The following is a 27674-nucleotide window of genomic DNA, read 5'->3' as shown; positions in this document are numbered from 1 at the left end:
GGCGGCCATACAGGTGGCTCTACACACTGTATACAACAGCATATATACTACACGGGGTGGATCCCCATCTCCTTGTTCCCCACTAGGCTGGACGGCAGCCATGCAGGTGGCTATACACACTGTAGACAGAAGCGTATATACACTACACTGGGCGGATTCTCATCTCCTTGTTCCCCGCTAGGCCGGACAGCGGCCATGCTGGTGGCTATACACACTGTATATACTACACTGGGCGGATTCTCATCTCCTTGTTCCCCGCTAGGCCGGACGGCGGCCATGCTGGTGGCTATACACACTGTATATACTACACTGGGCGGATCCTCATCTCCTTGTTCCCCACTAGGCCGGACGGCGGCCATGCTGGTGGCTCTACACACTGTATATACTACATGGGGCGGATTTACCATCCAACATACAAGTTTTCTGGCGCTTTGTGCTGCCTTTTACTACATCTTCTCTCACATTAAGGCCTCCCTCACACAGATTGTTCGTGGATTCTGCGGGAAAAGGAGGAGTTTAAGGGAAAAAAAAGTATGTACTGCGCATGTTCGACGGCAAGCCGTGCGTACCATCTGCGGTACAGAAACGAAGAAGAAAATACAGGTATGCGCAGATGTCAGCCATATGCACACTGGCAGGTCAGATTCCACTGCGGGCCCCCACATGTGGAATCCGACCCACCCGTGTGCCTGCGGCCTAAAATGCTGCGTACTACGTCACCGGGAGGGGAAAAAAACGACACGCGCACAATTTCAAAGCGCTTTATGTGCGCATAATACGGGGTGAATGGAGGCGATTCATTAACACTTGGCTATATTTCTTGCATAACTAACGCACGTAAGAACGCAGCATATTCTATTTTACCGCGTTTTACACATGTACAACCTTATTGTTCTCTATTGGTGTGTTAGGAACACAGTGCATACGCAATTATATTGCGTATATACGGCATTTATTTTTTACGCATGTTGCTAGGAAAAATCTGAAGAAACCAGGATGCCAGTGCAGGATAGCGTGCGTAAAATACGCTGTTCATGCACAGGAAAAAACGCGACAATTACGCAATTCAGTGCACTGGTTAAATGCTGCGATTTTTACGCAATTTTACGTATGGTCGAGTGAGCCTAGCCTGATGACAGTTTTTCCAACCAGTCCGAAAAAAGGGCGTGACCTAAATTGCAGCAAAATTTGGGTGCAATTTTTGGTCTATACCAAGCCAAAATGTAGTCTTAACATTTGACAGATTTCCCATCAAGCATGATGAATCTGGCGCTTTTTAAGACCGTATGCTCATTGTGTATTACGCACAGTTTTTGCGTGTATAATACGCAGTAGAAATCTTTCTTACACCTTCATTATGCCACTGATGCGCAACATGAAAACAAAAAGGACAGCATGTTCCATCCTGGCGAGTACAACGCGCACATAGACGCCAAGATAGTGTTTGAGCATTGATGGCACGCAGCAAGTACACATTGCAATTGCGTACATTCTGTGTGCTCATGCGGTCTGTTTTATTTTTGTGTGTTTTCACGGGTTTTTTGAACGCACCTCATCACCCATCACAATGATGGGGTGAATTAAAAAGCGCCATCAAATGGATTCAAATACGCCGCTCGAAATTGCGAGCGATTTCAAGCAGCGTTTACTGAACGCATTTGTGAATGCAGCCTAAGGGCTCCTGCCCACGGGCGAATTTTTACTGCGTTCCCCATGGCGATAATCCGGCCGCGGGGAACGCAGTGAATGCTTTCCAGAGCGTTGCTATGGAAAGCGCAGCCTCATGTCCACGAGCGGAAAATCATAGCGATTCTCCGCTCGTGGCTGTAAAATCGCAGCATGCTGTAAATTGCCATGATTCTCCGCGGTGAGCCTACGGCTCCTGCTCCCTGGTGGCGGCTCCCGCGGCGGAATATCGTAGCGCCCGTGTACAGACAGCCTAAAGTGCTCTTACAAAAGTTATTTATCGTTGAACTCTGTCATCATTCCTTCGTGCAGCTCGTTTATGCAGGCAGATAAATCATTCATTCTACCAGTGAATGAGAGCGACTCAATGATCGACATTTAAACCGAACTATTAGCCAATGATTTTCAAGCTTGCATGAAATGAATGATGAGCGAAGGAATTATTTTACATCATTCCATCGTTGGCTGCGTTTACATTTGAGCGATTTGCCAATTTTTTGAACAATGTTGTTTACACCAAAAATGGTGCCGAAATTTGGAATACTCTTTGGGGCAATTTAGGCCACACCCCTTTTCCGGACAATTTGGGATAACTGTCTGAAAAGGGTCTAAAAACGCGATAAATGTGGCGCAAACATGTAAGACCGTTTTTTGGCGTAATTTGCAACTGAAAACTGCTGTATTTTGAATAGCAAAAAAGCCCACGTCTTGGCTGGGTTCAGACGGGGCGGAATTACCGCGGACTTTCTGCACAGAAATTCCGCCTGCAATCTTAAGCCTGAGCCCACACGCTGCGGACCATCCGCTGTGGCCAATTCAAAGTCGCGGCATGTCAATTGTATCGCTGTTTCTGCTGTGGGCTCCCTTCTGTCTATGGAGAGAGAAGGCTGCGGCGGAATAAGTTGCTTTCAAAACCCGCGCCAAATGTCTCAGGACTTCAGCTGCGGAAATCTCATGGAATTTTCGTGTGGTCTCGCTGGGGACATTTATAAGATTTCCACCCCGTTTGAACCCAGCCTTATTGTGTAACTATCGAAGGCTCATGTAATTTCTTTCACGTGCATGATAAACGCATAGACCGCGTCGCGTATCGTGTGTTAATAAAGCGGAATCACATCGCAGAAGCCTGAAAGTAGCAGGCGCTAAGGCTAGCTGCAGAGGAACGGATGTTTGCTGCGGAATCCGCGGTCGGCGTCCGCACAGAGAAGCCGCTGCAAATAACGTTTAAAGCTTGCTATGGAAAATCACTTTTTCCTTCACACTTGCGCACGGGAAATACAATTTTTCTTTAAATCTCTCTTGCGCCTGTCCGACAGCGAGCATCGACGGTCATCCACAGTAAAGAAATGACAGGTATGCGAGGTCGCTGGCAGAGACGGATTCCGCTGCGGGCTCCCACATGCGTATTTCAATGGGGGCCTCTCACACTGGCATTTCTTGTGCGCAAAAGCGTAGGACAGGCATACATTCTGCGTTTCAGCGCATTAAATCACCCATTGAAATTAATCCGCTGCGTGAAAAACACAGTAAATACGCAATTTTTGTGTTTTACTGCCTTTTTTTAAAACACAGGTTATTATGTTCCTGGGAGGTAACAAAAAAAAAAAAATCAAAAACTAACATCCTCAGCTCACTTACCTGCGCTGTTACTCCGCAAAAAACACCTATCGACGGACTCAAAAACGCTCAGCACGCTGTAAAACGCATTGTTTTCACATACACCGATGTGAGGTTGGCCTTATTACGACATGCAAGTGCTGTGTGTCATACCACGCCACAGAACTCGTTATTCCCGTGTAAATACAGCCCAAATTTGACGCGCTGCAGATCTAAATTCCGTAACCGCAGCTGAATTTCTATGTAGTGCGGATTTTTTATGTGTGCGAGGATGAGATTTGAAAATCTCATGGATATTGCTGCTTCCGTAAACGCTGCGGATCTTCTTTGCGGAATATTTGTTACAAATCTACACTCACACACATATACAGCCATTAGATATATATCCACTTATAGCTGCCAACATATATATCCACACACACATATATATATATATATATATACACACACACACACACATACATATATATATATCGTATACAGGCGATATATTGCGTGTGGATATATATGTAGTGTGCATGTATACGCACATACATACATACATACACATATATATATATTTATATATTAATATTATATATATTTATTATGTGCGTATACATGCACACTACATATATATCCACACACGCAATATATCGCCTGTATACGATATACACACTACGGCATATATCGCTCTATAAGATACGTATGCCGAGTGCAATCAGATGTCACAACAGCTGACGAAAGGAGGAAATACAGAAAAACAGAAGTGTCTGGTCTCCGCAGCGAAGGCCTTGAGAATATCGCAGGAGACAGATGCAGCCTGCGGTAATCCCAACGTGTGACACCTCTCTGCTATCCTGGGCTGTCTGATCTGCAGTTTAACCTCAATAGCCGGCGGCTGCCGCCCCCCCCTACATCTCCAGCCTGGCAATGACGCCACCGCCTGAAGTTCACTTGCCATCCTAACTCCTGTGCCAGTATTACACACAGACCGGCGGCTGCCACGCAGCGGAGTTGGAGGAAAACGAGAAAAAAAAAGCAAAACGAATCACAAAAAGACAAAAAAGACCCAACGATTCGCCCCCTTTACTGAAGGGCGGGAGGGAGTCTATGCAGAGACATCATATGATCCCGCTGTATGTTGGAAGCTATAAGGGATCATGCAGACAGTGCAGTCTGGGAAAGGTCACAGCGACATCCACACGGCATGGAGACATCTCACCCCCCCTGCCCCCGCCTCCCCCCAGGACTCAGCGAGCCCAGTGTTGCTTACCCCTCCTGGATTTGGGCGAGCTCTTCTTGCTCCTGTGGCTGGCAGCTCTCTCTTCCTCTATGGCAGCTGCTATCTCGGGGTTGTCTACTCCATTGTACCAGACTAAGAGCTCCTCTCCTGGCTCAATTGGCTGCAAGAATTACAGAGACAAATATAACACCAATCAGAGGGGAGGTTGTTAGTACATTGCAAAAAAAAGGGAGAGGGAGAGAGAAGCAGGCTCAGGGCCAGAGGGCGTGGAAGCAGCTATGGGGATTATAAACAGCTGTACTCTGCACAGGCCACATACTAACCAAACAGGAAGAGCAGACCGGAGGAGGGGAGGACAGGAGGGCCACCAGGGCTTCCCAACCATCCCCTCTGCTGGAAGGAGGACTGCATGATCACTGACACACGCTGCTGGCCCTTTAACCCCTTCTTGGGTTTCACTCCTAAAGGACCAAATACTTTTCGGCGTACGTGTGAAGGTTTCATGGTCCTATTTTTTTATTTTTTTTTCTTGGGCTGACGAAATTATTTTGGCTACGTTTTTAATTCTCTTTTGTTAGTTCGGTTTTTTTTCACGTGAAATCTAGGGCTGTTTGTGTACGAAAAGTAAAAAAAGTTTGGGGATTAATTTTTTTATTTAAAAAAAAAAATAGTACATTAATCCTAAAATAAAATACAATTGCCATTTTATTTTGGACGTTTTGCTATATAACTTGTATAGTATAATCTCGGATTACAAAGCAGATACGGGTTAGGTTGGTGTGGATGCCCCTCCCCCCCCCTCCATCTTTAATATATTAGCATTTTGTCTATTAATAGATCTCTCTATACATACAATAAAATAATTATATACAAGACTATGTATAAAAAGATATCTATCTTTCTATTTATCTCTCTATATCTGTCTATCTTGTATCTTCCATCTTTCTTTCTACCTACTTCCATCTTTCTTACAGTATACCTACCTTCCATTTTTATGTCTACCTTCCATTCTTTTTACTATCTACCTACCTCCCACCTTTCTTTCTACCTACCTCCCAGCTTTCTTTCTATCCATCTTTCTGCCTTCCAGCTCTTTCTTTCCATCTACCTTACAGCTTTTTCTTTCTTTCTTTCTTTCTTTCTTTCTTTCTATCCAGCTTTTTCCCCATCTACCTCCCCCACCTTTCTTTCTACCTACCTCCCAGCTTTCTTTCTATCCATCTTTCTGCCTTCCAGCTCTCTTTCTTTCCATCTACCTTACAGCTTTTTCTTTCTTTCTTTCTTTCTTTCTTTCTTTCTTTCTTTCTTTCTTTCTATCCAGCTTTCTTTCTATCCAGCTTTTTTCCCCATCTACCTCCCACCTTTCTTTCTACCTACGTCCCAGCTTTCTTTCTATCCATCTTTCTGCCTTCCAGCTCTTTCTTTCCATCTACCTTACAGCTTTTTCTTTCTTTCTTTCTTTCTTTCTATCCAGCTTTCTTTCTTTCTATCCAGCTTTTTTCCCCCATCTACCTCCCACCTTTCTTTCTACCTACCTCCCAGCTTTCTTTCTATCAATCGTTCTGCCTTCCAGCTCTCTTTCTTTCCATCTACCTTACAGCTTTCTCTTTCTTTCTTGCTTTCTTTCTATCCAGCTTTCTTTCTTTCTATCCAGCTTTTTTCCCCCAACTACCTCCCACCTTTCTTTCTACCTACCTTCCATCTTTCTTTCTATGATCTTTTTTCTATCTATTTTCCAGCTTTCTTTCCATCTACCTCCCACCTTTCTTTCTACCTACCTCCCAGCTTTCTTTCTATCCATCTTTCTGCCTTCCAGCTCTCTTTCTTTCCATCTACCTTACAGCTTTCTTTCTTTCTTTCTATCCAGCTTTCTTTCTTTCTATCCAGCTTTTTTTCCCCAGCTACCTCCCACCTTTCTTTCCACCTACCTCCCAGCTTTCTTTCTATCCATCTTCCATCCCTTCTTTCTTTCCATCTATCTTACAGCTTTCTTTCTATCCAGCTTTCTTTCTTTCCATCTACCTCCCACCTTTCTTTCTACCTACCTTCCATCTTTCTTTCTATTATCTTTTTTCTATCCATCTACCTCCCACCTTTTTTTCTACCTACCTCCCAGCTTTCTTTCTATCCATCTTTCTGCCTTCCAGCTCTCTCTTTTTCCATCTACCTTACAGCTTTCTTTCTTTCTTTCTATCCAGCTTTTTTTCCCAGCTACCTGCAACCTTTATTTCTACCTACCTCCCAGCTTTCTTTCTATCCATCTTTCTGCCTTCCAGCTCTCTCTTTCCATCTACCTTACAGCTTTCTTTCTTTCTATCCAGCTTTTTTTCCCATCTACCTCCCACCTTTCTTTCTACCTACTTCCCAGCTTTCTTTCTATCCATCTTCCATCCCTTCTTTCTTTCCATCTATCTTACAGCTTTCTTTCTATCCAGCTTTCTTTCTTTCCATCTACCTCCCACCTTTCTTTCTACCTACCTTCCATCTTTCTTTCTATTATCTTTTTTCTATCCATTTTCCAGCTTTCTTTCCATCTACCTCCCACCTTTCTACCTACCTCCCAGCTTTCTTTCTATCCATCTTTCTGCCTTCCAGCTCTTTTTCTTTCCATCTACCTTACAGCTTTCTTTCTTTCTTTCTATCCAGCTTTTTTTCCCATCTACCTCCCACCTTTCTTTCCACCTACCTCCCAGCTTTCTTTCTATCCATCTTCCATCCCTTCTTTCTTTCCATCTATCTTACAGCTTTCTTTCTATCCAGCTTTCTTTCTTTCCATCTACCTCCCACCTTTCTTTCTACCTACCTTCCATCTTTCTTTCTATTATCTTTTTTCTATCCATCTACCTCCCACCTTTTTTTCTACCTACCTCCCAGCTTTCTTTCTATCCATCTTTCTGCCTTCCAGCTCTCTCTTTTTCCAATCTACCTTACAGCTTTCTTTCTTTCTTTCTATCCAGCTTTTTTTCCCCAGCTACCTGCAACCTTTATTTCTACCTACCTCCCAGCTTTCTTTCTATCCATCTTTCTGCCTTCCAGCTCTTTCCATCTACCTTACAGCTTTCTTTCTTTCTATCCAGCTTTTTTCCCCATCTACCTCCCACCTTTCTTTCTACCTACCTCCCAGCTTTCTTTCTATCCATCTTCCATCCCTTCTTTCAGCTTTCTTTCTATCCAGCTTTCTTTCTTTCCATCTACCTCCCACCTTTCTTTCTACCTACCTTCCATCTTTCTTTCTATTATCTTTTTTCTATCCATTTTCCAGCTTTCTTTCCATCTACCTCCCACCTTTCTTTCTACCTACCTCCCAGCTTTCTTTCTATCCATCTTTCTTTCCATCTACCTTACAGCTTTCTTTCTATCCAGCTTTTTTCCCAGCTACCTCCCACCTTTCTACCTACCTCCCAGCTTTCTTTCTATCCATATTTCTGCCTTCCAGCTCTCTTTTCATCTACCTTACAGCTTTCTTTCTATTATCTTTTTTCTATCCATTTTCCAGCTTTCTTTCCACCTACCTCCCACCTTTCTTTCTACCTACCTTCCATCTTTCTTTCTATTATCTTTTTTCTATCCATTTTCCAGCTTTCTTTCCATCTACCTCCCACCTTTCTTTCTACCTACCTCCCAGCTTTCTTTCTATCCATATTTCTGCCTTCCAGCTCTCTTTCTTTCCATCTACCTTACAGCTTTCTTTCTATCCAGCTTTTTTCCCAGCTACCTCCCACCTTTCTACCTACCTCCCAGCTTTCTTTCTATCCATATTTCTGCCTTCCAGCTCTCTTTTCATCTACCTTACAGCTTTCTTTCTTTCTTTCTATCCAGCTTTCTTTCTTTCTATCCAGCTTTCTTTCCCAGCTACCTCCCACCTTTCTTTCTACCTACCTCCCAGCTTTCTTTCTATCCATCTTTCTGCCTTCCAGCTCTCTTTCCATCTACCGTACAGCTTTCTTTCTTTCTATCCAGCTTTTTTCCCCATCTACCTCCCACCTTTCTTTCTACCTACCTCCCAGCTTTCTTTCTATCCATCTTCCAGCTTTCTGCCTTCCAGCTCTTTCTTTCCATCTACCTTACAGCTTTCTTTCTATCCAGCTTTCTTTCTTTCCATCTACCTCCCACCTTTCTTTCTACCTACCTTCCATCTTTCTTTCTATTATCTTTTTTCTATCCATTTTCCAGCTTTCTTTCCATCTACCTCCCACCTGTCTTTCTACCTACCTCCCAGCTTTCTTTCTATCCATCTTTCTGCCTTCCAGCTCTCTTTCTTTCCATCTACCTTACAGCTTTCTTTCTATCCAGCTTTTTTCCCAGCTACCTCCCACCTTTCTACCTACCTCCCAGCTTTCTTTCTATCCATCTTTCTGCCTTCCAGCTCGCTTTCCATCTACCTTACAGCTTTCTTTCTTTCTTTCTTTCTATCCAGCTTTTTTCCCCATCTACCTCCCACCTTTCTTTCTACCTACCTCCCAGCTTTCTTTCTATCCATCTTCCAGCTTTCTGCCTTCCAGCTCTCTTTCTTTCCATCTACCTTACAGCTTTCTTTCTATCCAGCTTTCTTTCTTTCCATCTACCTCCCACCTTTCTTTCTACCTACCTTCCATCTTTCTTTCTATTATCTTTTTTCTATCCATTTTCCAGCTTTCTTTCTATCTACCTTCCAGCTTTCTTTCTACCTTCCAGCTTTCTTTCTATTTTTCTTAGGGCTCACACCCACTTGCGGTTTTTTAACGCGATTGTCAATTGGACTTTCTAATGTTAAAAACGCATCGCAAGTTTGTGCTTTGCAATTTTTGTGCGATTGCGCTTCTAACATTAGAAAGTCCTATTGACAATCGCGTGAAAAAAACGTGCAAGAAAAACACAAGTGTGCAGGAGCTCTTACAGTCTATCTTCTTTCCATTTTTATGTCCACCTTCCATCATTTTTACTGTCTACATACCTTCCATCTTTCTATCATATTTCTTTCTATCCATCTTCCATTTTTCTTTCCATCTACCTTTCAGCTTCCTTTTTTTCTTTTTTTATCTACCTTCCATCTACCTTCCGTCTTTCAGTCTACCCACCTTCAGTCTTTCTTTCTCCCCTTCCGATTAACTATCCATCTTTTCTACTTATCCATCTATCTTTCTTTTCACTTATCCATCTATCTTTCTTTTCACTTATCCATCTCTCTTTCTTTTCACTTATCCATCTATCTATTTATCCATCCATCTTCCTATTTATCTTTTTTTAATTCTCCAATTTTTGCATATAAATATTTTCACATCAATGACCTCCTATAAGAACTCTGGGGGACATTAACAAATTCAAGAGCACCCCATTTGCAGAGGAAAACTTTCCCCAATGGGGACATTAGTCACTGGTAGAGCTGATTTGGGTCTGCTAAATGCCCATTTACACGTAATAGCCGCTCAAAATTTGCTCAAATGTACAAAACTGTGCAATAAACATCTAAACACGAGCCATCGTGCGCTTTTCTTTTGCCACTCAGTTTCAGCCCACATAAAAATCATCTGCGGCTCACTCACTTATTACATTTAAATACTTCCGGCTCAGTGTTTCACATAGGAATGCGGGTCATTCTTTTCTCTTTAGGGAGACCATCTAGAAGCTGAGTGAGGAGACTTCTAAGGCCATTCATGCTCCTCTGGGTAATATGCAAATAAGGGCGATGGAACAATACCTCTGCAGTGCCACCTACTGAAAGGCAGCATTCCTGCATGTCAGTGTTAGACTCTTTATACAAGCCATGTAACAATGACTTGGAATTGAAAGCCAAGCTAGAATCCATACACAGACAGCTGTTTCAGGTTGCCCCTCAGTTCGCAGTAGGTTTCTAGCTTGGCTAGTAAAAGGCCTGTGATGTGAGTCAGGAACGCTATCTTTACTCCTTAGGGAGAGCACCTAGAGGATGAGTAAGTGAGGAGACTTCTAAGGCCATTCATGCTCCTCTGGGTAATATGCAAATAAGGGAGATTGAATAATACCTCAGGAATGCTGCCCTCCAATAGGTGGCGCTGCAAGGGTATTGTTCCATCAATTTGCATATTACCCAGCTTCCGCTCTGACCTCTGTTATTGTGGGGCTGACAGCATGCGCCCGCACAGCTGATCAGTCGGAGTCCCGAGCGGTGCACCCCGGCCGATCAACTATTAATGACCTATCCTGAGTATAGGTCATCAATAGCATTTCCACGGAAAACCCCTTTAACCCTGTGCCATACAATTACAACGGCACAAGTTTAAATCCCAAGCACTATGCATACGGTGCTTGGTCTTTGGGTGCATGCACACAGCCGTATGCGTATTTCAGCCCATGAATACGCAGCATATTCACCGGCCGAAATACGCCGATTACTTGCACGTTTTTTTATCAACAATTTTTTTTACCCATTGATTTGTGCATAAATATGCCTCGAGTACGCAGGTTTCCTGCGTATTTACGCACGCCCATTGTTTTCAATCATCTATTACAGAGCATCATACGCACCAAGATAGAACGTGACGAGTACTTGAAGCACGTATTATACGCAAAGTCTGAACTCAAATGTAAATAGATCATTATAAGAGAATCAATGACTTCATTCAGTGTATTACGCGCATGTAATGCACAATTAAATTAAGCTCACGTGAGCCCAGTCTTACTCACGATGAACCTAAATAATGTAATGGGGATGGGGCTAAATTTTCCACTCAAAATAAAATATTACTAATTATTACATTCTGTGCATATGTTTACATGAGAGATATGGTGTAGATTTCAATGGAAGACTATGGCGGACATAAGGCGGATTTCTGCTGCCGCTGCTCTACTAGCAGGTTTCCGGTTCATGCAATGGGTCTAATCCACATGCAGCAGATGCAAAGTAGATACAGAAATGTCACTCCCCGGCTCCGCTCTGCGCATGCGCCGGCCGCTGGCTCCACTCGGCGCATGCGCCGGCTGGCCAGCCGCCAGCACATCAAAGAGCCGGAGCTGCGGGTGAGACGAGTGCCGCGATGGTCCCTGCAGGGGCTCGGGTCTAGTCCCGCTGCGGCCGAAACTTCTGTTCCTGTTTGTTTCAGTTTAGTATCAATTTTTTAAATCCATGTATGGCATTGAAGACGGATCCAAGAAAGGCAAAATCCAAATGCAGAAGTGATTGCAGTTGCTAATTGCCCCTATAGCTCCAGCCGCGTTAAAATATGAAAAAAAAAAAAGAAAAAAAAAAAAAGGGCAGTACTTACCCCTCCTCCATAGTGGGAATTTACTGTAGTCACTGGAAATCGCCTGATCGCTGCAGCGTCATATTCTGATCTACTGGCATCCAGGATATGAGCACTGATGCCAATAGTTCAGGATGGTAACGCTGCAGCCTCTGATTGCCTGCAGTAGTCAGATGACTTCCATTGACATAGTCTTCCCCAACAAATACCGGGAGGGCAGTGGGATTACAGTGATGGATTCGGATTCCCACTATAGTGAAGGCGTAATTACTGTTTTGTTTTTTTTTGTTTTTTTTTAAATTTTAACATAGTTGGAACTACGATTGGAATGTTGTCTGGTTGCCAGACAACCCTTTAATGACCATTTAGAATAGGTTATCAATAGTTGATTGGCGGGGGTCTGCCACTCAGGATCCCTGGTGATCAGCTATTCCCCCATGCCTATGTCATAGTCTACAGAGGTAGAAGCAGACAGCTCCGTACACTTTGCAGTGGCTTAGGCTGGTACTGCAGGCACAGCTCCAAGAATTCAGTGGAGGTCTGATTTTCTCAAAGACCACTTGTATATGCATAACATAGCGGAAATCAAAATCTGCCAGGGAAAATCTGGTCTGCATGAGGCCGCCTGCAGACGGCCAGGTCAGATCCTCGCAGAATTCTCGCAGCGGGATCCAACCCATGCCCCTGCAGTGACCACTGCGGCTCTCCTGCTCCGGCGTCTCCCAGCTCTTCTACGTGCCGGCTGTCGCCCAGCCAGTGCATGCGCAGAGCGGAGCCGGCGCATCACTAGTGACGTTTCTGTGCGGGCTTCGCAGATAGAACAGCCCGCAATTTGTTTTCCGTGGGTGTTTGCACGTGGACAAATTATTATCTAATGCAATCCTATGGCAGCAAGCACGGGCGGAGATTCTGCAGGAAAAATCCCGCCGTGGAATTTCTGCCCATCTGCAGGAGGCCTAAGGGGGCGATAGTCTCAAAGCGATGGTCTTTCGGAGAGGTTTCATTGTACAGTAAAACCTCTAATAGCATTGACATCTACTAAGGCTGATTTCGAGTAAGGCCATTTTTTTTTTTTGCTAAAATTTTGTCTCTAGTAACATTGGTTGCCTCTAACAACACTGGTGTGTGCCGGCCCATGCGACCTTGCTGCTGAACCCACGTGACCTCCTGCTCGGCGTCTCCTCCTCCTCTTGCTGTTAATTCAACCCACCCTTCTCTATCATCGGCGGCAGGTAATACACTAGTACAGTACAATATTGTACAATTGCACTCCAATGTAACAGCACAGAGAACACAGTGATAACCCTGAGGACAGATAATGATGTCACCTGCAGTCCTATGCAACACTACAGAGAACACAGTGATAATGCTGAGGAGAGATGATGGACTGTAGTACAGCAGATGTCATCTGCTGTCCTATGTAACAGCACAGAGAACACAGTGATAACACTGCGGACAGATGATGAAGTAGATGTGACCTACAGTCCTATGCAACACCGCAGATAACACACAGTAACATGTTCAATAACATGTTAAATGTTCATTTATTCTTTACAGTAGTACTTTATATTTATTATTTTTATTATTGTTTTTGGTATTAAATACCACATTTATTCTCCATTAACCCCTTGATTGGCAGGTTTATTACTACCATGTCATGCCTCACAGGGCAGGTTCTTTAAATGAGTCAACAATGTAATTAAAACCCAGGAAGATTTGCACATTTCAGCATTAGAGCTGTCCACGGAAATCTTCCAGGGTCTAACTGCATGGTCAGTGCAGCAAGGCCCGGAGATTTTCCGGGCGTGCCACTAAAAGGGTTAAATGTGGTTTGGTGTGTGTTTTGGAATGTCTGAAACAAATTAACTGGATTTACATTGATTCCTATGGAAATAATTACCTCCAGTAGCAACTGTTTCAGGTAAAGCAGATCGCTTTCGGACGGATTACCAACGTTAGTAGAGGTTTTACTGAACATGGTAGGGAACATGGGCCGTATAAGTGGCAAGCTTTAAGCCCTCTAGAGGCTGTAATAGCAGATCTTGTCACCCAGATTTTCCATAAATGGATAAAACATTTGAGTTTAAAATCTGACACGCCAAATCCGACAAATGGCTGACCACCGGCGCCTGATAGAACAGAATGATTATAATGGTTTCCATACTCTATCACAATTTCCATCTTTTTACCAGAAAGAAAACTATTCAACATTCTGGATAATTTTTTTCCAGCATTTATGACAGAAACCACAATGGAAAGACCTAAATGTAGAGACGACCAGAGCCTAATAAATAACCAAACAATATTTTTCACAACTTGAAGACTGAAGATTTGTGTCAGAATGTTAGTGTGACTTCTTTTCAGCGCTGCAGATTGGGAGGTTTCCAGCACCGATCATTCTGGGTCATTACCGTAGTCCATGGATTCTAATGGACACGTATGGTTTGTGGGCTGTCGGAAGCATCTGCGTGCCCCAACAAGGCAAAAAGAAAATGCTTCTGTTAATGTGGTCGGCACTCACAATATTGTAGCAGCCCGACTTTGTACAGTAGGAAGAGATACCACTGAATTCAATGGAAGTTGCGCCTGTAATACCAGCTTGGGCTGCTGCACTACAGACAGTGCAATCTGCTTCCAACGGCACCAGGAATCGGCTAATTGGCTGGGATCACAAACGGCTGTCCCTAGCTGCTCATCTTTAGATGACCTACCTGACTAAAAAAATGGCCAACGTTCTGGACAACCCCTTTTAACTAGAGGCGTTTAGAGGTCTCCAATTCAAAAAATTATGGGCCGGAATTTAATAACAGATGGTGTATGCTCACTGGGGGATGGGGTTAGATTTCAGAAGAAAAAAAAAAATTCATTTTGTCACCAGGGGGATATTTGGCATTGTTGAAGTGCAAGATATCGGAGCACATCACAATTAATGTGTGATGGCTTAATAATTTGTCATGTTGAAAAAACCTATAGACATGGCACGCTTCTACAGGTATGGCACACTGCACATGCTCCTATAAACAGTGCACATGCTCCTATAAACATGGCACCATGCATGCGCTACTCACATGTGTTCCTATAGATATGGCACAGTATGCGCGCTCCTATAGACATGGTACAGTGCATGCACTCCTCACACGTTCCTATAGACATAGCACAGTGCGCGCACTACAACAATCTTGGCACAGTGCATGTGCTCCTTTATATATGGCACAGTGCACATATTCCTCACGTGTTCCTTCAGATATGGTACAGTGCACACTCATCGTGCATGCTCCTATAGACAAGGCGCAGTGTGAGCTCCTATAGATACGGTACAGTGGGCACGCTGCTCACACGTAGTCCTCTGGATACGATACAGTGCAAGCTCCTCGTATCTCATCCTACAGATACAGTACCGTGTACACACTTTTCGCGTGCTCCTATATATATGGCACAGTGCGCGGACTCCTCGCACGAGCTCCTGTAGGTGCCACACAGTGCGCGCGCTCCACGCACGAGCTCCTGTAGAAATGGCACAGTGCGCGTGTTCTCCTTGTACGCGTTCCCCTGTAGAAATGGCACAGTGCGCGTGTTCTCCTTGTACGCGTTCCCCTGTAGAAATGGCACAGTGCGCGTGTTCTCCTTGTACGCGTTCCCGTAGCTGCGGTGCAACGCGTTCCCGTAGCTGCGGTGCAACGCGTTCTCCTTGTACGCGTTCCCGTAGCTGCGGTGCAACGTGTTCTCCTTGGACGCGTTCCCGTAGCTGCGGTGCAACGCGTTCTCCTTGTTCGCGTAGCTGGGGTGCAACGCGTTCTCCTTGTTCGCGTTCCCGTAGCTGGGGTGCAACGCGTTCTCCTTGGACGCGTTCCCGTAGCTGCGGTGCAACGCGTTCTCCTTGTTCGCGTTCCCGTAGCTGCGGTGCAACGCGTTCTCCTTGTTCGCGTTCCCGTAGCTGCGGTGCAACGCGTTCTCCTTGTTCGCGTTCCCGTAGCTGCGGTGCAACGCGTTCTCCTTGTTCGCGTTCCCGTAGCTGCGGTGCAACGCGTTCTTCTTGTTTGCGTAGCTGCGGTGCAACGCGTTCTCCTTGTTTGCGTAGCTGCGGTGCAACGCGTTCTCCTTGTTCGCGTTCCCGTAGCTGCGGTGCAACGCGTTCTCCTTGTTTGCGTAGCTGCGGTGCAACGCGTTCTCCTTGTTTGCGTAGCTGCGGTGCAACGCGTTCTCCTTGTTCGCGTAGCTGCGGTGCAACGCGTTCTCCTTGTTCCCGTAGCTGCGGTGCAACGCGTTCTCCTTGTTCCCGTAGCTGCGGTGCAACGCGTTCTCCTTGTTTGCGTTCCCGTAGCTGCGGTGCAACGCGTTCTCCTTGGACGCGTTCCTGTAGATGCGGTGCAACGCGTGCTCCCTGGACGCGTTCCCGTAGCTGCGGTGCAACGCGTTCTCCTTGTTCGCGTTCCCGTAGCTGCGGTGCAACGCGTGCTCCTTGTTCGCGTTCCCGTAGCTGCGGTGCAACGCGTTCTCCTTGGACGCGTTCCCGTAGATGCGGTGCAACGCGTGCTCCTTGGACGCGTTCCCGTAGATGCGGTGCAACGCGTGCTCCTTGGACGCGTTCCCGTAGATGCGGTGCAACGCGTGCTCCTTGGACATGTCCCCGTAGATGCGGTACAACGCGTGCTCCTTGGACCTGCCCCCCGTAGATGCGGTACAACGCGTGCTCCTTGGACATGCCCCCGTAGATGCGGTACAACGCGTGCTCCTTGGACATGTCCCCGTAGATGCGGTACAACGCGTGCTCCTTGGACATGTCCCCGTAGATGCGGTACAACGCGTGCTCCTTGGACATGTCCCCGTAGATGCGGTACAACGCGTGCTCCTTGGACATGTCCCCGTAGATGCGGTACAACGCGTGCTCCTTGGACATGTCCCCGTAGATGCGGTACAACGCGTGCTCCTTGGACATGTCCCCGTAGATGCGGTACAACGCGTTCTCCTTGGACATGTCCCCATAGAGGCGGTACAACGCGTTCTCCTTGGACATGTTCCTATAGATGCGGTACAACGCGTTCTCCTTGGACATGTTCCTATAGATGCGGTACAACGTGTTCTCCTTGGACATGTTCCTATAGATGCGGTACAAGGTGCCCTCCTTGGACATGTTCCTATAGATGTGGTACAATGTGTTCTCCTTGGACATGTTCCTATAGATGCGGTACAACGTGTTCTCCTTGGACATGTTCCTATAGATATGGTACAATGTGCTCTCCTTGTACATGTCCAAGGAGAACGCGTTGTACCGCATCTATAGGAACATGTACAAGGAGAGCACATTGTACCACATCTATAGGAACATGTCCAAGGAGAACGCGTTGTACCGCATCTATAGGAACATGTTCCTATAGATGTGGTACAATGTGTTCTCCTTGGACATGTTCCTATAGATGCGGTGCAACGTGTTCTCCTTGGACATGTTCCTATAGATGCGGTACAACGTGTTCTCCTTGGACATGTTCCTATAGATGTGGTACAACGTGTTCTCCTTGGACATGTTCCTATAGATGCGGTACAACGTGTTCTCCTTGGACATGTTCCTATAGATATGGTACAAGGTGCCCTCCTTGGACATGTTCCTATAGATGTGGTACAATCTGTACTCCTTGTACATGTTCCTATAGATATGGTACAATGTACTCCTTGTACATGTTTGATGAATGTGTTACCACCTCTCTGATAATGCAGTGTAACCAGTAAGACCATTCAGGTAAATGTAAAGCGTCATAGGGCTGCAGTCGTACTGTACCAGTCTAAATAATGGATGGACAGAATCTTTTCGCCATGTGCATTTGTGTACAGCGCCACACTCTCTGCTAGCCATTTCTTCAAGAAATCTAAACACCGGCTCCTTATACACACCAACTCTTACTGGATTTTGCCCCACAGTTTTGCAGTAAAGTCCTCTTAACGTCTCTAGTTTAATTAATATATTTTTTTAAATGATACGTTTAATGTTTTATTAGGGGTAATGGGGTACAAAAAGTACAAACACAGTTCTTTACTTTTAAGATTAGTACACTAATGCTAAAATAACGTACAGGAATGGGTTCCCTACTTTGTTTTAGACGTCTTGATACACTAAATTTGTATAGTCCTGAATTACAGTGGTAGTTTACTGTAGGGTGCCGAGGGTCTTTTTTTTAAAGGTTTGTGTTACATTCAAATTTTTTTTTACAGATTTTTGGATACAATTTTTTAATATAGATGTACCCCATATCAGACTTTTGAGAAGTCATTCGCAATGTCATTTTTTTGCTCCTTATTTCAAAGCTTTCCACAGTAACTGAGGCATCCAGGGGCGTAACTATAGAGGGTGCAGGGGATGCGGTTGCACCCGGGCCCAGGAGCCTTGGGGGGCCCATAAGGCCTCTCATCTCCATATAGGAAGCCCAGTACTATGAATAAAGCATTATAGTTGGGGGCCCCATTCCAGGTTTTGCATTGGGGCCCAGGAGCTTCAAGTTACGCCTCTGGAGGCATCCATAGGGGCAGCATGCAAAGGAGCCCCAGTTACAGAAGAAAACATGCCCTAGTGTGACAATAGTCACTAACAGAGCTGGACTGGAGTCTGCCAAAACCTTACAGCTCTGCCCAGCCCGGGGCATGACATGATCGCAGAGTCCAATAGCGAAAATGGCACTGCCGCCTCCTTGATCCACTGCGTAGAGTTTAGGTTAGGCTGGAAAAGGGAAGGCAGAAGGGGGTTACAAACATTTTCCTTTTTCATATTGAGGTCCTCAACTGTCTCTGACAGCCGGGCACCTGAACGGCTTTGGCTCGATTGCAGGAGCTTTGAATCTGTACTGTATATTTACAATGACGCAGGTTTAAAGCCAAGGACTAAGTGTCATATGTTTACAACACTTGATCCAAAGCGGGTTAAATCAACGGTTTATGGACGATAAAAAGACACTTTCATTGTCTTACAATGCCACAGGCTCATCCGTTAACCTGCGGCTCACTGGCACAAAGACACCAAAATAATACCAGGTTGTATCTCAAGGACAAGTACAATCATCTACTCTCATCTAGTCTTGAAATTACTGCCTTAAAACGACTTAGGATGCTTTCTACAAAAAGGTAGAAGAAATGAAATGACCTTGCAGAACGACCGCTCTCATACAGCAGCCGTGAACTGCCAGTCTGTGATTGGCATCCTAAGTGCAGAGACTGCAGCGGAGCTGGCAGACAGATCACAGCCAGCTCAGGTGTTGGGGAACCCATCAAAAGATATGCAATTCAGATATTCTCTTTGGTCGGACACGGCCTCTGCTACAAATGTTTTACTACGAGGAAGTTAAAATATAGTATTTTAATTAGTGAGCGTAGACTTTCACCCTAGAAGAGGATACTTGGTGTAAAATATTAACTGGACTTCTCCAGCTTTAAAATGTAGGCCGAAAGGACGGGAACACAGAAAAGGGTTGTTACAGGTAAATATTCAGCATATATCTGCCCCCGTCACATTTATTATCACGATTATTAAGCCCCTATTACAAATAAACCTAATTTGGAATGAAATCAAACTTTGTGTGATTGGAACATTGATATAAGTGATTACAATATCAGAGGAAAAGGAGAATTTATTGTGGAAAACTGACCCCTTAAAGGGAGTCTCTAGTACCCTGTTGTACCGCCTCTAGCTTGGATACAAGATGTGATACGGGCAGGCATGGAAGCTCTAGTACCCTGTTGTACAGCCTCTAGCTTTGATACAAGATGTGATACTGGCAGGCATGGAGGCTCTAGTTCCCTGTTGTACCGCCTCTAGCTTGGATACAATATGTGATACAGGTGGGCATGGAGGCTCTAGTACCCTGTTGTACCGCCTCTAGCTTAGATACAAGATGTGATACGGGGGGGGGGGCACGAAGGCTCTAGTACTCTGTTGTACCGCCTCTAGCTTGGATACAAGATGTGATACGGGCGAGCATGGAGGCATACAGGTTTGATATGGTATCCTGCAGCATATCGGTCTTGATTTGCTGTGACAGAGCCTCCAGATCACGCAAACTCAGACTGTCGAAGTTGACGTCCCAGTTGGTCCCATACATGTTCTATTGGCGGAAAATTTGGCATCCACAGAAGTAGGACAATGTTGGGGAGGCATTTCTGTGACCCCCTTGTGTGTGCGGCCGAGCATTATCCTGCTGGAAAATGCCTCTTGGAAGGCCTACCATGAGAGGAACACATGTGGCTGCAGGATGTCCTGAACATATCGCTGAGCTGTCATTGTCCCTCGTACCACTGTTACAGGTGACCGACTGTTGAATGCCATGGCCCCCCATACCATCACACCAGCAGTGGAGACAGCGTGCCAATCCACAGCAAAGACAGGATTGAGGCGCTCACCCCTAGGACTCCAGACACAAACACAGCTGTCGTCGGTGCCCAAACTAAACCTGGATTAGTTGCTGTAGAGAACCTGGCTCCAGTTTTGTTGTTCATGACACCACTGCAAACGGAGGCCATGGTGGGTATCAAAGGCAATATACATAATAGGGGCTGTGAGACCAAATGTCCTTTAGTCAAGGGTCTGGAAATGGTTCCAAAAGACAAAGGGGCCTGTAATAATGGTGCCACCTGTCTGGTGGACAATCAACAGTTGGAGCTGCTCGTGCTTGTTGAATGATCAGACAATCCTCTCTACTGGTGGTCTGTTGAGGGAGTCCTGAGCCCGGTCGCCTTGTGTGCCCTCACGTATCCACTGGTCCCAACACCCTCTAACAGTCTGGTCAGCACGCCCCAGGTAGCAGACAGACAATTTGTTGATACGACCATCCAGTTTCTAGCATTTCATAAATGCCCCCCTCTCAGACTCTGGTAACAGAGTGAAATCACTTTTCTGTGTCGTAGAGGCGTCCAGTGGTCAACAAGCTCTACACAAGCGGAAGAAGAGGTTACTACACACAAGGCGCCTCCGAGAGCCTTTTGTAGGACAAGGGGGAACCACTTTTAGGGCCTCAGGTGACAAGACCGTTTATCTAATCACACCACAACTCTAAATTATTTGTATAGCTGCCTGAGATGTAACTGCATGCAGAGTTTTGCAGGAAAAGGACAACTTGAGTGGGTAAGTAACAGGCTCAGTGCTAGAAAGCAGAGGGGGGTTATAAATGGTACATACTCAGATTGGGTCAATGTTACTAGTGGGCTACCATAGGGGGCGGTTTTGAACCCTATTCTTTTAACTAGATTCTAATGACCTGGTAGAAGGAATGTGTAGTAAAATATCAGTATTTGCAGACGACACAAAACTATGTAAAGATATTAACACAAGAGGACTAATTCTCAGTCTTCCCTGAGCTGTTGGGTAGAAGCTGCTGTGAGGTCTCCCATACACTGTGCACATAGGCAATCAGGAGAACTTCTATATTTCTCTGTAACACACCCTCATAAGTAAAAGCATTATGAAGGACATAACACAGCAGTCCTGAGAAGTGTAAATGTGATTTCAGTAGCTGTCAGGTACTAAATCACTATTAGATCGCTTTCAGATGAGCGTATCCAGTCCATGTTTCATGGATTGTAATGTAGTGCTAATGTCAATCTATGAATCTACTCATATGGCCGTATTTTTCACCGTCCTCTTCTAAAAAGCATGACCACATTTTTGTCCTTTTTTGCCACCATGTTGGTATTATTTTCTGTTGGACAAATAAGGATCAGTATTTGCCCAGTAGAAAATAAAAGCAATGACCGTTAATACGAAGGCAAATACTCATAAAAAACTGATGACGCAAACGGTTGTAATGGCACTTGGAACGAGTCTGCATTATGGATCCATATTACAGATATTCTACAATACGCTGGTCTGAAAGCTGCCTCAGCTGCAGCAACATCTGTTCAATTCTTTCCACCTCTGTCGCAGTCTTTCAGCGATTTCCTACCTTCCTTTCTCCACAGACTTCTATCAGCAGCATGAGAGAGCAGCAAGCCAAGTCGCCCACCACCGCCACACACACACTTCCTGCACTCCCGCTTAGCGTGTCCGTTACTGTTGAGATGGACTTTACATGCCAATAGGCAATGGGCGGCAAGTTAGAAAGAAGTGAGACCCTCAAAGGCCACGAAGTTACAGTGATGTTTAAGCACAAAAAGATTTCAGATAAAGTGGTTTGCACTTTTACTAGTTATCATGTTGGCCATCATATAAACACAAGTTTGTTGAAAAGTTAGTGACCATTCACATTAACACAGAACACAATGGTAGCTTTTGGGGGGGGGGGGGGGGGGTATCAGCAGAAAAAGAGTAAGCCCCCTAGGAAAAATCTGGATACAAATTGGATTGGAAAGGGTTAAAAGCCTTTTTTTGCATAAAATGTGGCAAGGATCCAGCTTTTGGTCCCAATCCTGGATAGGTGCTACGTTTTATGCAAAAATAAGCGTCTAAATTCAGCCATTCATAGTTGCATGAAAACCCATCCATGGCCAATATCAATGATCTTGTACAAAATTCTATGAAAGCATCATCATATAATATTTGTTGGTTAGATACCTTCCCAAAAAAGAAACCAGAAGCAATTTTTTTGAAAAATCATTTTAAACCCTGGAAATAATTGCATGGTTATTGGACTTTCTAGATTATTGGAAACCAGATAAAAGAATCTTCACTATGGAAGCCGACCACGTAGGGAAAAGAGGGGTGTTTCACTATTCAAAGCTATTTGTATAGGAAGATCTTGCAGCACTGCAACACCGAACTGCGCTCAAAAGTTACAGACTGTATTCCACTTTATTACTTCATTTTCTATCTATGTTTCATTAGCCTACATCTGAAAAATATCTTCACTTCATCTGACATCTTGTCTGCGTTTGCCACTTCCTCCCCTGTCCATTGCCTCCAACATCCTGTGAGCAGTGCATTATGGGATGACAGGTGAGGAAGCACTATGCCGTATTGCTCATGTGCAATTCAGAGTGTTGGAGGATCCTGTCTGTCTGACTCAGCAGGCTCTCTATGGCTCGGAGTTAGAGGGAGGTTGGTGCCAGTATGTTGTAGGACCTGTAAGCTGTGTGCGGAGCTACAGCGCTGGCCGGTAAGCAAGCTCTATGCCGGGAGTTGTAGGTAACAGTCTGTTGCTGTGTTTATGGCAGAAGTGATGCATGTAAACACAACGACAAGCCATCAGCTGTACGTAATGAAGAAGAGGGTCCAGAGCAGCAGATCAAAGGTTGCTGCTACTTAGCTGTACCTCCTAGATTTCAGCCTTTCCAGAATCTCCATTGTGTGCCTGGCAACCCCTTTAAACCCATGTGGTACATTTACAATGTTGCAGGTTTAAAGCCCAGGACCAAGTGCCATAAATATACAGTGCTTGGACTGAATCGGGTTAAAGACGACATGATAGCGCTGCTCACCTTTTCGTTTTAGTGCCTTTTTTGCAATAAACGATATCCAGGTTATCGTGGGATACTAAACGTTAATTGTTCAGGGTAAACGTTAATTTGTTCGTCATTCAGATCATGCAGGCATAAAAAAAAAAAAAATCAAACGATTGGCCTGCAATAGGGAGTCATTCATCTATGACAGTCGTCCCGTGAAAAAGTGTCCTTAGAAATATTTGTATTCAACATATAACAATTCTAGAGCATCTTTTATCTTAGGACTCTGCCCTGCACCTTTCCTCTGTTATTCCTCCTGGAAGAGTTTAATGAAACACCTGGATGTTACCATTTCCTTTGCCCAAGAGACGTGTTCCCAGGGGCGTAACTAAAGGCTCAGGGGCCCTGATGCAAAACGGGAGCTGCCCCCCCTCCCTCTATCTGTATCTGTACCTGTACCCATACCTAAACCATGCTGCACAGAGACATAACTTAAAGAGGTTGTCTCGCGGCAGCAAGTGGGGTTATACACTTCTGTATGGCCATATTAATGCACTTTGTAATGTACATCGTGCATTAAATATGAGCCATACAGAAGTTATTCACTTACCTGCTCCGTTGCTAGCGTCCCTGTCGCCATGGTGCCGTCTAATTCTGATGTCTTCTTGCTTTTTTAGACGCGCTTGCGCTGTGCGGTCTTCTTCCTGGTGAATGGGGCCGCTCGTGCCGGAGAGCTGGTCCTCGTAGCTCCGCCCCGTCACGTGTGCCGATTCCAGCCAATCAGGAGGCTGGAATCGGCAATAGACCGCACAGAGCCAACGGTGCACCATGGGAGAAGACCCGCGGTGCATCGTGGGTGATGATCCCGACGGTCATCTTGGTGAAGGAAGAAGAAGGAAGAAGGAAGACGTCGCAGAGCGGGGATTCGGGTAAGAAAAAAATTTTTTTTTTATTATAACACATCCTTTGGGGTTGTCCTGCGCCGAACGGGGGGCCTATGGAAGAAAAAAAAACCCCGCTTCGGCGCGAGACAACCCCTTTAAAGCTTCTAGGCCCCAATGCAAAACCTGTAACAGGGCCCCTAACTATAATGCTTTATTCATAGTACTGGGCTCCCTATATGGAGAAGAGAGGCCTTATGGGCCCCCTAAGGCTTCTGGGCCCGGGTGCAACCGCATCCCCTGCACCCTCTATAGTTACACCCCTGCATGTTCCTAAACACTGTCGGCAATGATCCTATTGACAAAAGGAATGGTAATGTCCAGTTGTCAATTTTGTCATACGTTTCTAAGAATTAAGGTTTTTCAAGAGAAACCGCTCATTTGTCGGAATGGTTTGGCTTTCAGTAGAACTAAAAACCAAGAGATTGTTGGGCTGTGTAAACAGGAGCTGCTCAAGGTTTGAACAACTCCTGTTTACTGTGAATGGACGCGGTCGTCCGGAACGATCTTCAGCCTGCTCCATCTCCATTCACTAGAATGGCTATCGTACTGTGTAAAGCACAGCAGCAATAGTCTGCGGGATGGCTGTCCGATGCTTATGCGCCCAACAGTCATCCATAAGAAGAATGGCACAAGACGGAGCTCTAAGATGCTCCAATGTTTATTTCTTGGTGAAGACAAATAAGTATTAGTAACATAGTAACATAGCTCGTAAGGCCGAATGAAGACAATGTCCATCTAGTCCAGCCTGTCTATCCTGTGTTGTTGATCCAGAGGAAGGCAAAAAACCCCAAGAGCAGAAGCCAATTAGCCCTTTTGGGGAAAAAAATTCCTTCCCGACTCCCTAATGCCAATCAGACTGTTCCCTGGATCAACCCCTAATAGTTCCTACCTGCCTGTATACCCGGATTACCAAATAACCTTAGATTCATAGCCTATAATATCCTTCCTCTCCAGAAAGACATCAAGTCCCCTTTTAAACTCTTCTATGGATTTTGCCATCACCACTTCCTCAGGCAGAGAGTTCCACAGTCTAACTGCTCTTACAGTAAAGAACCCTTTTCTATGTTGGTGATGAAACCTGCTTTCCTCTAAACGTAGCGGATGTCCTCTTGTTACCGTCGTAGTCCTGGGTATAAACAGATCCTGGGAGAGATCCTTGTATTGTCCCCTCATGTATTTATACATAGTTATTTGGTCGCCCCTTAGCCTTCTTTTTTCTAGAGTAAATGGTCCCAATTTTGATAGCCTCTCTGGGTATTCCAGTCCCGTCATACCATGTATTAGTTTAGTTGCTCTTCTTTGAACCCTCTCCAGTACTGTAACATCTTTCCTGAACACCGGCGACCAGAACTGCGCGCAGTATTCCATGTGGGGCCTGACAAGTGCCTTATATAATGGAAGGATAATGTTCTCGTCCTTCACCCCTATACCACTTTTAATGCACCCCAAGACTTTATCTGCCTTTGCAGCAGCTGACTGGCATTGGTTACTCCAGTTTAGTCTACAATCCACTAGTACCCCCAGGTCTTTTTCCATATTGTTCTGTAATAAATGAGAAACTTTTTATAGTTATTCAGAGCTCGGCATATCCTTGTTTGCCAGGGTAATTAACCACTCTGTCGTATTTACCCAGTAGAAACAATTACTGAAAATGGAGTACGCTAGGAAGGTAATAAATGACTTGGTGTCAGATTAGGACGGCTTCGGTTGTAATCATTCATTTCTGTTAAATTATTCAATGATTTCCTTGCCACCCAGCTTTTCCAGAAAGAGATCTAAAAATCTGTATGACCAAACATTACAACTCCCATGGGAATAGTCACCCACCTTGCAAGAGTCCTAAAGGGGAAATCAACCCAGTTAAGCAGTAATGTATGCTCATACATACAAGTTGTATTTTACTTGGTGCCATTTTTGGGTCTCTATCTCTAGGTTAGTGATTAACATCTAGATTTTTACTACGGTATGAAGGAAATGCTGAATTTTCCATAAACGATAGAGATCCCTATGGCTGTCCTTAGCTATGTACAACTTGTGTAATCACCCAGGGTGCTAGCCACCAGCTTATGGAGGGGGCACCAGGTATATGTAGGCTGGTAGCCATCGCCCTCATAGATCTGCCCAGTCAGGTAATCTTCCTCCACGTGTCTGGTGGAGCTACATGAGTCACGTAATATATGTGTTACGAGCTTGGTTCTGGTACAGCACTTGCCCTAGGCAATAGCAGCAGATTGCTGATGATCTCAGCAGGTGAACCAATGATATGTTAGAAGTTTGCAATGGTGGGGTCAAAGTGCTGTCACCTCACTGATCTCTAGAATGAAAGGACTACTATTCATAGTCCTCACTGAGCCCCACGCTGGAAAGGAGGAAGATAAGCCATAGACTATAATGAATTCTCCATAAATAAGGCCAACCAGGTAGACAAAGTGTAATTTGAGGGGATATTCTGGGCATTTAACTTTTGGTACAGATGACTTATCTCAGAATAGGTCATCGGTAGAGGTCTGCTGCTTGGGACCCCCGGCGATCATCTGATCTTACCCCCTGCACTCCCTGCAATTGGCTAGATGTTGACGGCTCGTTCAACATTGGAATTGGAACCAGAAGTGCTACAGAAGGTATCTCTCCCATTGTTTTCAATGGAAATGAAGCTTTCTATTACACTTCCAGCTCCGACCCCAAGGCTAGAGCCGGTAGTATAAGAACAGGCTTTGCTCCAATTAGAAGCGATGGTATTCTGTCTTTGACCCCAATATGGATGTCCCATCCAAGGCAGCAAGGGCAGGGGCTGAGATCAGGTGGTCCTTGGGGGTCCTGAGTGGCAGACCCTAGCCAATCAACTATCGATGACCTATTTTGAGAATAGGTCATATATACACTACTAAAAGGGGTTAAATACCAGGAATACCTCTTTAAAACCAAACCCTGCTAAAACAGCAACAGTACAATGCAAAACTGACCACATACCCTCAGGGTTTTATAGTATATAGCTCTGTTGATCTCCAGAGGGCAGAGGTTTTGCTCCTTTGCTGAGCGAGCCCAGTTCACGTACCGCAACCAGTTGCCTTTTTGTGGCTCTGTGGCATCAACGCACATCCAACCCAGGTTTGGGTAATACACCTAAAACACAAGAGAACAAATTAAACTTTGATGCAACAGATCCTAAAAACAAAAAGCAGAGTTGAAAGTCACAAAAAAATAAAAAATCAGCAGCTGGTGGTAACACTTAGCATGGGTTTTATAACAGTGCAGATGGGAGCTTCAATAGTGGCGCAAGCAAACATAATATCAAAAACAGCAGTCCAGAACAATGCAGGAAAATTACAAGCAAGTGCGTATTCTATCCAACAGGATTAGAGGGCCATTTATACTTCTGTCCAGTTAAAGGGGTTGTTTGAGATTAGCAAAAAAAAACCTTTTCTTTTTAGAGAAATAGCGCCCCTCTTGTTCATGATGGGCTGCGTATGGTATTGCAGCTCAATCATGCCTTTTTATAATCTCATACAACCCTTTAAGCCATTTTCAATTGGAGGTGCATTAACAGTAATTTTTACTAAAATAAAAGAAATAAAAAAAATAACCAGCAAATATATCAAGTCCCGAGTCGTCAACTTTTGTCAAGCAGCCATTTAGAAGTTGTATCCGTTT

The 27674-nt window shown here is 44.9% G+C and overlaps 1 protein-coding gene across 1 annotated transcript in view; it reads right to left on the bottom strand.

Annotated features, from left to right (window-relative positions):
* PRDM2 (PR/SET domain 2) overlaps nucleotides 1-27674 on the bottom strand; it is a 126708-nt gene that overhangs the window by 48102 nt on the left and 50932 nt on the right. Inside the window, exons 5-6 of the mRNA XM_066606720.1 lie at nucleotides 26994-27146; nucleotides 4559-4688 (exon numbers count right to left, since the gene is read on the bottom strand). Coding sequence (XP_066462817.1) covers nucleotides 4559-4688; nucleotides 26994-27146 — 283 coding nt within the window. The remainder of the gene's footprint in view (nucleotides 1-4558; nucleotides 4689-26993; nucleotides 27147-27674) is intronic.

This window comes from Eleutherodactylus coqui, chromosome 6 (assembly GCF_035609145.1).
Source record: "Eleutherodactylus coqui strain aEleCoq1 chromosome 6, aEleCoq1.hap1, whole genome shotgun sequence".
Classification (NCBI taxonomy): domain Eukaryota; kingdom Metazoa; phylum Chordata; class Amphibia; order Anura; family Eleutherodactylidae; genus Eleutherodactylus; species Eleutherodactylus coqui.
Note: the sequence above shows the minus strand (reverse complement) of the source record. Positions and strands in the feature narration are given on the sequence as shown.